We start from the raw sequence: 15150 nt of genomic DNA, 5'->3' as shown, positions 1-15150 counted from the left end.
CTCTTTTTTTCAGGTAATGTATTTTACCTGCACTTTTTCCTCAGTTTCTCTTTTTCATTACCACTCATGTGACTTACTGATGCCATTTAGAAAAATTGCAAAAATAAAAAACATAAAAACTGCAGTTAAAAATATGTTTTGTGCACAAGCTGTCTATAGTTGGTTTTTGACCCCAAAAAAACAGAAAAAAAGCAGCATAAGAAAGTGTGACTGTGGTACATGATGCTGCAAAAAGTGACTCATTACTGTGAGGCACTGGCAGAGCCTAATGGCTGCTGAGGGCGGTCCTGTCTGTGTCCTTGCTGAGGGGATGGACACTGCATCGCATCCCGTGTTCCCTTCCTGTCAGATGACGACAGCCACAGCCCGCTATCACTCCCCTCACAGCCCGCTATCACTCCCCTCACAGCCCGCTATCACTCCTCGCAGTGCGGCGCTGCCCCTGTTATGCGCGCGCTCATTCCGTTTCCCGCGCTGAACCCTGCGTTCGCTTTCTATGTTTGTACCGTGCCGGCCGCCGTCCTGACAGCGCGGGATGGTTGAACGAGCGGCCGCTGAGTGACAGTCACAGTGTACAGTGTGTGAGCCATGGACGCTCCCAGCGATGCGCGTCCTGCGCCCTCCGAGGATGATCTGCTGGAAATGATGATGGAGAGAAGTTTTACAGACTTGGAGGAGAAGCCCCCGGACAGGTAGCGGCTTTGCTTTATAGGGGTATCCAGTAACAGTGGTGCTGATGAGTGGGGTCTGGCTGCTGGGCTTGGCACCGATGGGCAGAGCAGGCGCTTTTACCTATTAGGCTAAGTGCACACGTACTGGAACTCTCGCGGAAATTACTGCGAGAATTCCGGAATTCCAGTCCGCGGGAAAATCGCATTTTAAATTCCCGCGATTTTCCCGCGGAAAAACTAGCATTTTGCAAGCGTATTTAGCTTGCAGAATTGCTAGCGTTCTCCAAGCGATCTGGAGCATCGCTTGGAGAACTGATTGACAGGTTGGTCAAACATAGTGTTTGACGAGTGTGACCAACTTTTTACTACTGAGGCCGCCTATGCGGCATCAATAGTAAAAGATAGAATTTAAAAAAAATAAAAAATGGTGTTATTCTTGCCATCCGACGTCCCGCGCATCCGTTCCCAGTAATCATTTGCGAAAATGCCCGCGATGGTGTCCATTCTCGCGGGATCGCGACGTCTCGCAGTCATTCGCGATCCCGCGAGAACGGACGCCATCGCGGGCATTTTCGCAATGGATTACTGGGAACGAGAGCGTGAAGAGAAGCAGGAAGACTGCGCGGGACGTCGGAGGGTGAGAATAACAATATTTTTTATTTTAAATTCTATTTTTTACAGGGATATGGGACAGTCTCCTCTCCTCCGGACCGTGGGTACCATCCGCAAATATTCTGCTTACTTTCCGCATGGTGTGCACAGCCACATGCGGAAAGTAAGTGGAACAATGCATTCCTATGGGTGCAGGATCGCTGCGATTCCGCAAATTAATGAGTATGCTGCGGTTTTTACCGCGAAGCGATTCCGCCGCGGTAAAAACCGCAGCATTAGCACAGCATTGCGGAATCCCATAGGAATGCATGGGATGCTTATTTTTCGCGTTTTCGCGGCAAAATCGCCCGGTTAAAACTGCGCGGAAACGCGAAAAAACGCCACGTGTGAACTCAGCCTTAGGCTATGTGCCCACGTTGCGTTTTTTAAGCCTTTCCGACGCTTTTTTTCCCCGCAGTGAAAACGCTTAATAAAAGCTAACAAAACACATTCCCATGCAATCTTATGGGATTCCGCAGTTGCTGTGCCCATGCTGCGGATTTTACCGCTGTGGAATCGCATAGCGGTAAAATCCGCAGCATGTCCATTATTTCTGCGGAGTCTCGGCGATTCCGCCGCCATAGGATTGCATTGAAACGCTCACTTGCCACACAAGAGGTTGGTACACAAAATGAGAATGCTGGGTCTGGGGGAAAATGTGTGAAATGGGTAACTGGCTTAGTGATAGAAAGCAGAGGGTGGTTATAAATGGTTTATTCTCTAACTGGGTCGCTGTGACCAGTGGGGTACCGCAGGGGTCGGTGTTGGGATCTATTCTCTTCAACATATTTATTAACAGTCTGGTAGAAGGTTTACACAGTAAAATATCGATATTTGCAGATGACACAAAACTATGTAATGCAGTCAATACAAGAGAAGATAGTATTCTGCTACAGATGGATCTGGATAAGTTGGAAACATGGGCTGAAAGATGGCAGATGCGGTTTAACAATGGTAAATGTAAGGTTATACGCATGGGAAGAAGGAATCAATATCATCATTACACATTGAACGGTAAACCACTGGGTAAATCTGACATGGAGAAGGACTTGGGGATCCTAGTTAATGATAAACTTACCTGGAGCATCCAGTGCCAGGCAGCGGCTGCCAAGGCAATCAGGATCATGGGGTGCATTAAAAGAGGTCTGGATACACATGATGAGAGCATTATACTGCCTCTGTACAAATCTCTGTTTAGACCACACATGGAGTACTGTGTACAGTTTTGGGCACCGGTGCTCTGGAAGGATATAATGGAACTAGAGCGGGTACTAAGGAGGGCAACAAAATTAATAAATGGGATGGGGGAACTACAATACCCAGAGAGATTAGCAAAATTAGGATTATTTAGTCTAGAAAAAAGAAGACTGAGGGGCGATCTAATAACCATGTATAAGTATATAAGGGGACAATACAAATATCTCTCCGAGGATCTGTTTATACCAAAGAAGGTGACGGTCACAAGGGGGCATTCTCTGCGTCTGGAGGAGAAAAGGTTTTTCCACCAACATAGAAGAGGATTCTTTACAGTTAGGGTGAGAATCTGGAATTCTTCCTGGAGCGTAACAATATTGGATCTTACAGTTATTAGGTTCTTTAGAAGGACGTAGTTCTGGGGATTTATGCTGACAGAATTTTATAGGCTGAACTGGATGGACTAATGTCTTTTTTCGGCCTTACTAACTACCGTGTGTTACTATGTTACTTTACGTATGTGGCTATGCCCACCATGCATAAAGTGTGCGCTCCATGTGCGGATGGTACCCAGGGTCTGGAGGAGGGGATACTCCCCTCCATGCCCTGGGTACCATATTCCCGTTAATAAAAGAATTAAAATAAAAAATCGGAATATACTTACCTTCTGATGGCCCACGGAGCCTTCCCGCCCTCAGCCACGCTGCCAGCATCTTACGTTCCCAGTGATGCTTTGCGCGAATCGCCTGAGATGACGTCGCGAGCCTGACGTCACAAAGGTCCTTCGCGCAAAGCATCCCTGGGAACGGAACGTACCGGGAGCGCCGCTGAGGAGATCGGGGGCCGTCAGAAGGTGAGAATAACCATATTTTTTACATCCTAGCTTTTACTATTGATGCCGCATAGTACTATGCTTGACAAGTGTGACCAACCTGTCAATCACTTTTCCAAGCGATGCTTCAAATCGCTTGGAAAAGCGATAGCATTCTGCAAGGTAAAAACGTGTTTTGCGGGAAAACGCATGCGAATTCCGCATGCGTTTTACCCACGGCAGGGAGTTGCGGAAATGCTGCAGATATATCCACAGCATTTCTGCAACGTGGGCTCTTAGTCTGGGGCCGCAGTGCACATCACCCACCAGCGCCACACTTGTCTCTTACCGGCAGCCCCATAGATGATGAATGGGGCGGTGTTCACACTGCGGGCACCACTGCTATTGTCTACCAGACATTAAAGTTGATCGGTGCTGGTCCCAGCAATTGGACCCCACTGATCACCTCTCCAGGGGATAACCTATTCGTAACAGAATACTCCATAAGCTTAAAGGGGTTGTCCAGTGGAAATAAGTTATTGTCTTATGGAGGTCCCGCTGCCTTGGCCAGCGCCGTATGGAGGTCCCGCTGCCTTGGCCAGCGCCGTATGGAGGTCCCGCTGCCTTGGCCAGCGCCGTATGGAGGTCCCGCTGCCGGGGACAGCGCCGTATGGAGGTCCCGCTGCCGGGGACAGCGCCGTATGGAGGTCTCGTTGCCGGGGCCAGCACCTATAGGCAAGACAGGGCACTTTTATCCTCGTTAGTATGGAGTGACAGTGCACGTGCTCAACTGACGCTCCATTCATTCTCTGTGCTCTTGGTGGTCTTTGGGATGTGTCCTTGTGTTTTTTTTTTTGTACACCATGTCAGCATATAAAACAAATGTGATCATGACTATAAACATGGGAAGTATCATAGAACACAGGTGTGAGGACAGACCTGCACCCCATTACTGGACCCTTGTGTCAGTAAGGTGAGGAGGGGGGAAGTATAATCCAGACCTGCTGCCCAGAGCTTATACTCGGCCTGCAGTCCTCACAGTTCCCTCTTTTACAAATTTCCTGGACATCGCCAGTATTTTCAGAAGATGCCCCCCTTCTCCAGAGCAGTCCAGAGGGTCAGCGCATTCACAGTTCAGGCTGCACCCCCCGATCACCTCCACAACAGTCACTGGTACAAGGGCAGCTCAATGTGGCAGTAACTTAGGCCAGGTTCACATTGCATTAAGGCAGTCTGTTCAACGTATGCGTTAAACAGACTGCGCTAGCGCAACTGCCTTTTTGGATCGTGTTATGCGATCGCGCTAGTGCAGATGCTTCATCTGCGCTAGCAGTGACGGACCCTCGGACGCTGCAGACCGTGTCCTAGGGTCCGTCACAGAATGACGGTACATCGCTAACGCATGCCGATTATGACCCGATTATGGGTGCGTTAATGCCGCTATGTAACGGATGCGTTAAACGCGCCGTAACGCAGTATGAACCCAGCCTTACTGTTCCTTCCTTTTTTTAGGCCTCCTAAGAAGATAATGCCCAGGACTAAACTTTGCCGAGGTCTGTACAATAGATACTGTGTCCTGGATGTGAGAGAGGTGTACGCAGCCCGAGAGGAGAAGCATCTCACCATCACCGCTCACCAGGATGGAGGAGACGCAGAACTCTGCATTCTGAAGGATGACTGGTAGCTATGATAATCAGCTTTTCTGGCCATATCCTTCTATTCTACATTGTTACATGGAAATGTACTGTCTGATTTTAAATCCTAGCCAAAGTGAGTTTTGCAGTGAAACAGCCCATTTAATATGACCTTAAAGCATTGGATGCCCTGCAGGGATTGTGCACATGTGGACTGAGCGCTGCTGGTCTTGTGGCCCCCGACTGTCTGAGAGTAAGGTCCCACAGTGATCAATAGTGTCGTCTGGCTGTGGAGTGAGTGAGTGAATCCACACATTGCAGTGATATTAAAGTGTTACTTGTATTTTAATTTGACTGAGACCACTGCTGGCTCCGGTGGTGATATCGGTATCACATGAGTACTTCAGCCAGTTATTAGCCACAGCGGCCATGTGTGGGCTTGGCACATCATTGCTGAACTGAATGTCGCCTGTCTGAGGACCACAGCATCGTCGGTGGTGGAATTAAAAATGCGAGTAAAGGTTTAAATGTCTCTTTATGACACAATGGCAAAAGAATATGTTCAGTCTTTCTGTAAATTGCGCATTTAGGACCCGAATCTTGGGGGTTTTTTTTGACAGAATTCTGGTGTAAAACACATGAAAATATTGAAAAATGTTGTGACTTTTGGTGTTTTTACACCAGTCCCGACCATCTTTTGCTAAAATAGGTCAAGATGGGGTGTGGCAAAGCTTGCACAAGAAATTCTGAAAAATATACACTGCTATATCGGTGTAAATTATGCCAGAAATGTATTCCAGTCCCTGACTGGAGTAGGATTTCTGGCAGAGGCGCATGTGTGTTTTTAGGTGTGCTAAATTCATTAAAAGGTGTGCTTCTCTTAATGAACATCTTAGTCCAGTGCTGTCTTCACTAGGACAAGACGAGTTAACAAAACACCAGTGTTTATGAATCAGGTCTGGAGTTTAACACCTCCATACAATGCTTTATGGGTACAGGTATACCAATGTACGTGGTTGATTCATCTAAAAAAAATTGGGTCTGCATGTTATTGGGTCCCCTTCCACTCCTGATTCCCATCTGGTGTGATGGCCGCAGTTATATGATTTTAGCCCTGATCCATATGTTCTAATGTCTGATGAGCCGCTATCGGAGGTTTCTGGGAGCAGTCTGCCACCCTACTGAAATGACCATACTTGCATGTTTATGCGGCGATAAGGGGAACTGATTGTCACCCAAATTGCTTATCTTCACGAACACTAGCGCTCTGCAATTGACTTGCATGAGTCAAGTATATATGAGTCTACTACCCCTGCTAACTGCGTCATCATCTTCTCCAGGATTGGTCTCATACAAACACTACTTCTTCCCCCACAGGGTTGGACTTGAAGTGAAGCCGGGAGATATTATTCACCTGGAGGGTAACATGACACCTCCAAATACATGGACTATAGACAGAGATTCCGGATATGTCATATTATTTCCTGACCTTCTCATTTCTGGTACCAGCATAGCAAACGGTATTCGATGCTTACGGAGATCGGTCCTAAGTGAGAAGTTCAAGGTTTGTTTCTTTATTATAAACTAGCTGAAGAGCCCGGCACTGCCCGGGCATAGTAACTAGCTACGGTTAGTTATAACAAATTATAATGGTTTCATATATATAGCTGAGTGTATAGCCCCGCCCACTCCGCATAGCCACATTCACTATAATATCCCACATCATCCCATCAGCCAGAGCTACCGGACTACTACCCCTAATATCCCACATCATCCCATCAGCCAGAGCCACCGGACTACTACCCCTAATATCCCACATCATCCCATCAGCCAGAGCCACTGGACTACTACCCCTAATATCCCACATCATCCCGTCAAAGACAGTGAAAGTAGAATAGTGAAATTGCACAGAAACCTGGTTCATTAAGATCCCAGGTTTTCTACTGATCAGGCTGATATTCTCACTTATCTGCCACCATAAATCTCACAGTCATGCTTTTCACCAATGGACAGGCACAAACCTTATACATTAGTACAGTAGAGAAACCTTCACACACATTTTCATGCACCGTAAACTTGTAATTTGTCCGGCTGAGTTGCTCATGGATGTACAGCATCTGTATGCAGTATAGTATCATATTTAATGGGTTGTTATGGGAAAAGCATTACGTGTTATATGGGTATAGTCAGGTGAATTATGGGGATAGTAGCACTTTAAAAAAACTCACAGCATCAGAGCACAATAACACATCAATAATGCATAAAAGTGTCTTTGAGAAAAAATTAAATCCACATGACATTTAATATGTGCGCTTTCCTACATTCATGTGTGTCACTTAATGATACCGCATGGGAGGGGGGGGATTCATTTCTGTCATGTACTCACTGCTCCTTTCTGGGGGACAGACTATGGCTGGGAGCTTATCTTCCCGGGGATGCTAGATTTGTCCCACCATGTCAGTGTCTGCTGAGGTGTTGTCAAGTGGGAAAACTTGCTCATAGCAACCAATCACAGCTCAGCTTCTTTTAACCAGCTCTTGTGAAATGAGAGATGCTTAGTGATTGGTTGCAAGGAAAACTGTTAGTCATAGCAACCAATCACAGCTTAGCTTCTTTTGAACAGCTCTGGTGAAATGAAAGATGCTTTGTGATTGGTTGGTGATACACACATGCATACATTTTTATATATAGAGATATGTCATTTCAATTACTTTTTTCTTTTTTACATCACCAGACGCAATTTTCTGTTAGTGCTGAAGGCTTCAAGGGGGTGGTCCAATACCTAAAATGTCCTTTATAAATATCCATGTTTACACACAAAGCACTTTTGCACAAGAGGATGTCATCAGGTGGTGCTGCGGTCACTTACCACAGTTTTTTTTTTCTTTGCCACCATCTGTAGATGTCCTCAATCCATTGCTCTGATAGAAGCTGTGAGAGAAGTAACTGAGACACTAGCACCTTGCTTCTGTCCTGGCCAGCCGGCTGGCCACATTGTCTAACTTCGAAAGGAGAAGTCATCGGGGATGTTGATAGAAGCAGTGAGTGACTCCAGCGCCGCTCCAGAGCTTCTATCGCCATCCTCCAACAAAATGTCATCAGGGAGCGGTGACAGAAGCAGGGTGAGTGACACCAGCGCTGCCCTACAGCTTTGAATCGTCATGGAGGTGAGGAGCACTGGCGCCACTCACTGCTTCTATCATCACTCCCGTTCATGTTTCCTTTTACAGTTAAAAGCTGTGACTGGTGGGGACAGAAACAGAGTGCAAACACCTTGATCTCTTCTACCACAGTTTCTGTCAGTGCCATGGTATCAGGACATTTTCAGAGAGTGGTAATAAAAGAAACTGTGGCAAGTGACTGCAGCGCTCATCCCTGATGACATCCTGCTCGAGAAGGGGTGATAGATGCTGAAAAGTGAGTGCAGCCCCAGCCTCCTGGACCGTCCTGTTTGAGACTCCCCTCAAACTAAGCGCCACGGGAGGTGAATTAAAGCAACACATTTAGGGATTTGCTGTATAGGGAGAATGTTCAGGAATTATATAATAAAGAAAATTCTGAAAGTGCTCAGGGTGTGAAAATAGATATTTATAAAGGACATTGTAGGTATCGGACCACCCCCTTTAGAGGAAGTATGTCGCTTGATTTGAGGCCCCTGAGGCTTTGTTTGCACACCACATTTACCGCATGCAGTGGTACAGACAGGCTCATCTCAGTGTTAGTGCAAACTCGTAGTCATTAGTGGCTGCCAGTGGGTATAGCACCGCCATCTCATGAGGCTATAACCTGGGGGTATAACAGGATTATAAGGGTGTTCTTGTAGAAAATTATTCATTTCTTTCTAAAACCTACTGCTCTACTGATTGCTTTTAGGTTTGTGATAAAGGTTCGAGGCAAATGTTGATTGGTACTATGTTGCATGACGTTTTCCAAAAGGCAACAGCTTGTGGGTTTCGTGAGGATGTTTTGCAAGACCTCGCTCTCCAGACTGTTTATGGGCCAAAATATCTGAAAGAAATGTAAGTAATCGAATACTGCTATTATTGGATAATAATGTAATGTTACCTTAAGGCAATGCTTATTTAATGGTTAATATTTTTTTAATGCTAGTGTTGTTGTTTTCTTCCAGGTATCAATTAATCTTAAATCAAGCTGACATTTTGCAAGAAATTGAAGAATATCTTCCATCGTTTCAAAAATGGACGGCCGACTATTTAGCATCTGTCACTCAAACTAACTGTCCACCTGGCCTGTAAGACCACTCATAATATTTTCACAAACTGTTGTTATATTCTTTCTGCATTCGGTTCATGACATCCATGTATAACAGAAGCCATGTCCGATTTGTCATATAACGGAAACTATGGACTTGTAACTGGGACTGTCAGAGTTTTTGATATTTTAACTCCTTTCTGACCGCTGATGGGATAGTACGTCAGCGGTCAGAGTCCCCTGCTTTGTGGTGGGCTCCGGCGGTGAGTCCACCTCAAAGCCGCGACATGTCAGCTGTTATAAATGTGCCCGCAATAGGCGCGAGTGGAATTGTGATCCGCTCGCGCCTATTAACTAGTTAAATCCCGCTGTCAAACGCTGACAGCGGGCATTTAACTACTGCTTCCGGCCGCCGGGCTTGACGTGAGCGCATCGCCGACCCCCGTGACGTGATCAGGGGTCGGCGACGTGTTGCCTTGACAACCAGAGGTCTTATAGAGATCTCTATGGTTGTTGCAGGCACATTGCTATGAGCGCCACCCTGTTGTCTTCGCTCATAGCAATGCAGTAAGTCTGCTACATATGGGCGATCCGCTAATCGCCGATATGTAGCAGAGCCGATGAAGTGTGGCATGCTTCTAGCCTCCTATGGAGGCTATTGAAGCGTGCCAAAAGTAAAAAAAAAAAAAAAAAAAAAAAAAAAAGTGTTTAAAAACTAAAAGTTCAAATCACCCCCCTTTTGCCCCAATCAAAATAAAACAATAAAAAAAAAATCACACGTACACATATTTGGTATTGCCGCGTTCAGAATCGCCCGATCAATAAAAAAAAAAAAAAGGATTAACCTAATCGCTAAACAGCGTAGCGAGAAAAAATTAAAAACGCAAAAATTACGGTTTTTTTGTCGCAGCGACATTGCACTGAAATGCAATAACGGGCGATTAAAAGAATGTATTTGCACAAAACTGGTATAATTTAAAAACGTCACCCCAGCACGCAAAAAATAAGCCCTCACCCGACCCCAGATCATGAAAAATGGAGACGCTGCGGGTCTCGGAAAATTGCACATTTTTATTTATTTATTTTTTTAGCAAATTTTGGAATTTTTTTTTCAACACTTAGATAAAAGAGAACCTAGACATGTTTGGTATCTATGAACTTGTAAAGACCTGGAGAATCATAATGGCAGTTTTAGCATTTAGTGAACCTAGCAAAAAAGCCAAGCAAAAAACAAGGGTGGGATTGCACTTTTTATTTGAAATTTCACCGCACTTGGAAATTTTTTCCCGTTTTTGAGTACACGACATGCTAAAACCAATGGTGTCATTCAAAAGTACAACTCGTCCCGCAAAAAATAAGCCCTCACATGGCCATATTGACAGAAAAATAAAAAAGTTATGGCTCTGGGAAGAAGGGGAGTGAAAAATCGAAAAAAGCTCCCATCATGAAGGGGTTAATGGCAAGGCTAGAAGTGGCAGTAGCCAGAATGTACTGGCTCTGTCTGGCCTGTTTTGACGTCAGTTGCAATCCGTGGGGGAGAGAGAGAGAGAATTTTTGCCGATCCCGTAACGGCATTTCAGGGTTAAAAATGTTCCCCGAGCAAAGCTTCCGGGCATGCGCACTTCAAAATAGCGGACCGTCAAGAAAAAAAAACGTTGCAGAGTCTGTCTCATCCGCCCGGGAGACGGTAAAATTTTGGCGGATCCGTCAAAAAACTGGTGTGACGGACGACTGTCAGTCAACATCCGCCACTAATGTAAGTCTATGGGGGAAATTTTTTTCGAAAATTGGCGGATTTTGACTGACGTCAAAAAACTGAAGTGTGAAACAGGCCTTATGGTACAGCCATATAGGAAATTTCCCACTGTGGTTTGCATTTTGCTGCAGATTTCATGCTTTCTATTGCAGAGGGTGAAATCTGCAGGGAAAATTGATCCACTCTGAAGGTCAAATCTGCGTTACCAATTAATTAATGCTGCTTTTCATTGCAAAACTTGTAGGGGTTTTAGAAAATGCTGTCAAGTGTTGATACATTTTGTAAAAGTACACTGCTTTTTATATAGATTACCGTATCTACTCGTGTATAAGCCGAGATTTTCAGCCCATTTTTTTGGACTGAAAGTCCCCCTCTCGGCATATACTGGGTCGGAGGGGGAGTGGGGGGGTGTCAGAGACCATACTCCCCCCTCCTGGCACGGTCTCTGCAGCCCCCCTGCTTCCCCCATGATCTCAGTGTCCCAGCTGTTCCTGCATTCAGCGGTCACGTGGTACCGCTCATTAAACTCATGAATATGTGCATATTTAATGAGCGGTACCACGTGACCGCTGAATGCAGGAACAGCCTGGGACGCTGACATCATGCTGGAGGCAGGGACTGAAGAGACCGGGCGCCAGGAGGGGGGTGGTGAGCATGACGGGGGAGCAGAGCAATACTTACCGCTCCCCGTTCCATCGCTGTCTCCGGGTCCTCTGGCTGTGACTAGAGTTGAGCGACTTTTGTTTTTTTATGGTCGAGTTTCGTTTCGTGAAACCCGACTTTTCCAAAAGTCGGGTCGAGCAAGATCGGCCGATTATAGGGAAAAGTCGGGGTCGTCCCGAAACACGAAACCCAATGTAAGTCAATGGGGAATAAAAGTCGGCAGTGAGAGGAGGACAGGAAACACACCTACAGTGCTCATTTGAATGCCAAAAGCATCAATTCTTCTTACTTAAGCTGGTCACCCTTAATTAACTTCATAATACAAGTTACTCACTGAAAAATGGGGGTTATTTGGCTAAAGTTGTGGAGGGGTAGGGCTGGCTCCAGGTTTTCATGTGCCCTGGGCGAAAGAGCGCCCCTTTAACACATAATACCACAACTCATCATGCTCCGATACGGCAGAGAAATAGCGGTATAGTACAATGAAAAATACTTCACTTTTTACATCTCATGACGAGGCCCATCTATTTCTCCATACAGAATCATTGGTCCCATATAATGTTTGAAACAGTATATGATGAGCTCCACATAATGCTACAGTATATGTTGGTCCCCATGGATGAAGCTCCACTGTCTTATGGGCCCAAATAATGCTCCAAACATAATGGGCCCCATTTCTAATGCTCTAGTGTATAATGGGCCCTGTAAATGCTGCTCCAGTGTCTGATGTCCACCTTTGGAATGTTCCAGTGTATGGTGGGCCCCATCTATCATTCTCCAGAGTATAGTGCTCCCCAAAAATTGCTGTCCCAACATTGAAAACAATCAAATACGTCTCCTCGCTAGGGAATCCCTGTACTAGTCTGGACTCCTCGTCGTCCCCATCTTCCATCTCACTGCACAGTATTTCAACCTTGCAAGTGCTGTGATCCTGAGCAAGCAGGGGGGGCCCACTCGTTGGCGACGGCACTGGCACAGGGCCCCTGATAGTACGGTGGTGTGTCTGATGGCGGGTGGGCCGAACCTGCACTTTCATCTGCAGCTTCCTCTTTGTCACCGTGTAAGATGGAACTGTATATGGGAAGGGTAACCTGAGTTTCATCAGGGTCAGATTCAGGCCGGGTAGCGTGCGAGGGGAATGTAGTGGTCTGGGTCAATGTACCAGCAGATGCATCGAGCAGTGGCTGGGCATCAGTGCACTTGTGTCGCCCCCAGGAGTACGGTCGCCACAGTGGCATTATCTTATTCCTAGGGAGTGTGATGTCATGCTTGGGAGCAACGAAGGATCTCTCTAGCAGGTTAACTGATTGGGCGGCGTTATTCCCACGAGTCATGACCCTCCAAACAGCGTTCATGAAGGCAAAGTGTTTGTTTTACGTGGGCAGTATGGTTGCAAAGCTGAACCTTAAAGGAATGTCCAGAAGGGCACCACCAGGAGTGGAGCCTACGGCGTAATTTGACTCAACAAGGGGAAACCTCAACCATGCCAGCTACAGAACAGATGCACACATTACAAGCTTAATTCCGTTAACGAACGAGAATCCGTCATGCCTCGCGGTCCGAGTGCGGCTTACTAGAGGGACACGTGAGGCTCTTGCACATGAGATTGGCCAATAACTGGTGTGTCATGCCCTTACATGTCCGTGGCTGCATGTGCGCTACACTGAAAAGGCCAGCGTTTGTCGCTTACAGGTGCAGATAACCCGCTGAACAACGTTAGTGATGGGGATCACTGATTACAATTATTACTCGCGAACGATGATTTCCCAGTAAGTGCAGGTCAACCGCAGTTCCGCAATTAGGCCTAACCGTCATTCCTGAAAAAAATGAAAAACTTACGTGTGCAAACCACAGGTGCTGTAGCTTGCTTAACAGCTCGCTAGCCGTTCTCACGCCCAGTATGGGTTACACGTGATTGCACAAAGGTGAGAAAGGGTACCGTATCCCCGGATAACATGTATGGATAGCGTACACATTCAAAAGATATGTCTATACATCAGGAGGCAGGCTCAGACGGTGTAAGGCCCAGTATGGCTTGCAAGTGATTGCACAAAGGTGAGAAAGGGTACCGTATCCCCGGATAACATGTATGGATAGCGTACACATTCAAAAGATATGTCTATACATCAGGAGGCAGGCTCAGACGGTGTTAGGCCCAGTATGGCTTGCAAGTGATTGCACAAAGGTGAGAAAGGGTACCGTATCCCCGGATAACATGTATGGATAGCGTACACATTCAAAAGATATGTCTATACATCAGGAGGCAGGCTCAGACGGTGTCAGGCACAGTATGGATTTGACGGCCCAGACTACACAGCGGAGGAGCAGGGAGAGGTAAAGATTGCAAATGCTGGGGCCCTGCCCAAGCAAGGGGGGGCCCACTCGTGGGCGTCGGTACTGTCACTGGGCCCCTCATAGTACGGCGGTGTGTCTGACGGCGGGTGTGCACCACCACCGTCAGAGACACTTGATTGCACTATGAGGGACCCTGTGCCAGTGCCCGCGCCCAAGAGTCGGCCTACCCACCTGTCCAGGGCAACGGCACTCGCACGGTGTCGTGCGCTAGGTGGTGACCCTGGCCATGGGGGGGGGGAGGCAGCACAGTTAGGGAGTTTTAGAAAGTGGCATATGTTGATGTTGGACATTCAGCTGATGCAAAAGGCGAAATAGGTCAAGTCCCAGGAAGAGGTGGACCAAAGCAAGCCATTTTTCTGTCACCCTATGTGTCATCAGGGGAAGGTGGGACAAAATCCTTGGAAACCCATGCATGGTTCATTTTAATGAAGGTTAGATCATCCACATTTTGGGTTGACAGACGGGTCCTTTTTTCTGTCAGGATTGATCCAGCTGCACTGAAGACTCTTTCTGATAGCACACTTGCAGCTGGGCAAGCGAGCTCCTGTAAGGCATATTGTGCCAATTCAGGCCAGGTGTCCAGTTTAGCAGCCCAATAGTCAAAGGGGAATGACCTGTGTGGGAGAACATCGATATGGGAGGAAAAGTAGTTTGTAACCATAGTTGACAACTGCTGTCTCCTGTCACTTTCCATCGATGCTGTATTACCAGTTGTGTGAGCGGTACTTGAAAAATCAGTCCACAACATTGTCATGAAACCCCTGTCTCCAACGCCACTTCTGCTGTGTGCACCATGAACACCTCTGCCAAGCTGCCCCCGGCCCGTACGGCTCGTGTGAGAACCATCACCGCTGCTGTGTGCTGGGAATGCCTCAAGCAACCGATTTACCAGAGTTGCTTGTTTATTAGCTAATATTAGGTCAAGGTTCTCCTGTGGCATGATGTTTTGTAATTTGCCTTTATAGCGTGGATCCAGGATGCTGGCCAACCAGTAGTCGTCATCGTTCATCATTTTGGCAATGCGGGGGTCCCTTTTTAGGATCCGCAAGGCATAATCTGACATGTGGGCCAATGTTCCCGGTGTCAATGATGCACTGCGAGTGCTGGTTGGAGGAGCACTTTCTGGCAAATCCACATCCCTCCAGTCACGCACAAACCCTGTACCAGACCTTGCCACGCCAACATTTTCACTTGCCCCACGAG

The 15150-nt window shown here is 46.8% G+C and overlaps 1 protein-coding gene across 2 annotated transcripts in view; it reads left to right on the top strand.

Moving 5' to 3' along the window:
• The first annotated feature begins 434 nt into the window (after nucleotides 1-434).
• Nucleotides 435-15150, top strand: part of DNA2 (DNA replication helicase/nuclease 2) — an 89082-nt gene continuing 74366 nt past the window's right edge. The window contains exons 1-5 of one of the 2 annotated variants that reach the window (XM_073548144.1): nucleotides 435-692; nucleotides 4840-5007; nucleotides 6339-6525; nucleotides 8835-8980; nucleotides 9091-9213. In XM_073548144.1, coding sequence (XP_073404245.1) covers nucleotides 589-692; nucleotides 4840-5007; nucleotides 6339-6525; nucleotides 8835-8980; nucleotides 9091-9213 — 728 coding nt within the window. In that variant the 5' untranslated portion in view covers nucleotides 435-588. The remainder of the gene's footprint in view (nucleotides 693-4839; nucleotides 5008-6338; nucleotides 6526-8834; nucleotides 8981-9090; nucleotides 9214-15150) is intronic. The other variant, XM_073548145.1, reaches the window with a different exon arrangement.

The sequence above is a fragment of the Dendrobates tinctorius genome, unplaced genomic scaffold, assembly GCF_039654945.1.
Source record: "Dendrobates tinctorius isolate UK_male_01 unplaced genomic scaffold, ASM3965494v1 ptg000156l, whole genome shotgun sequence".
Taxonomy (NCBI): Eukaryota; Metazoa; Chordata; class Amphibia; order Anura; family Dendrobatidae; genus Dendrobates; species Dendrobates tinctorius.
The sequence above is the reverse complement of the archived record's forward strand: the minus strand, read 5'-3'. Positions and strand labels throughout refer to the sequence as shown.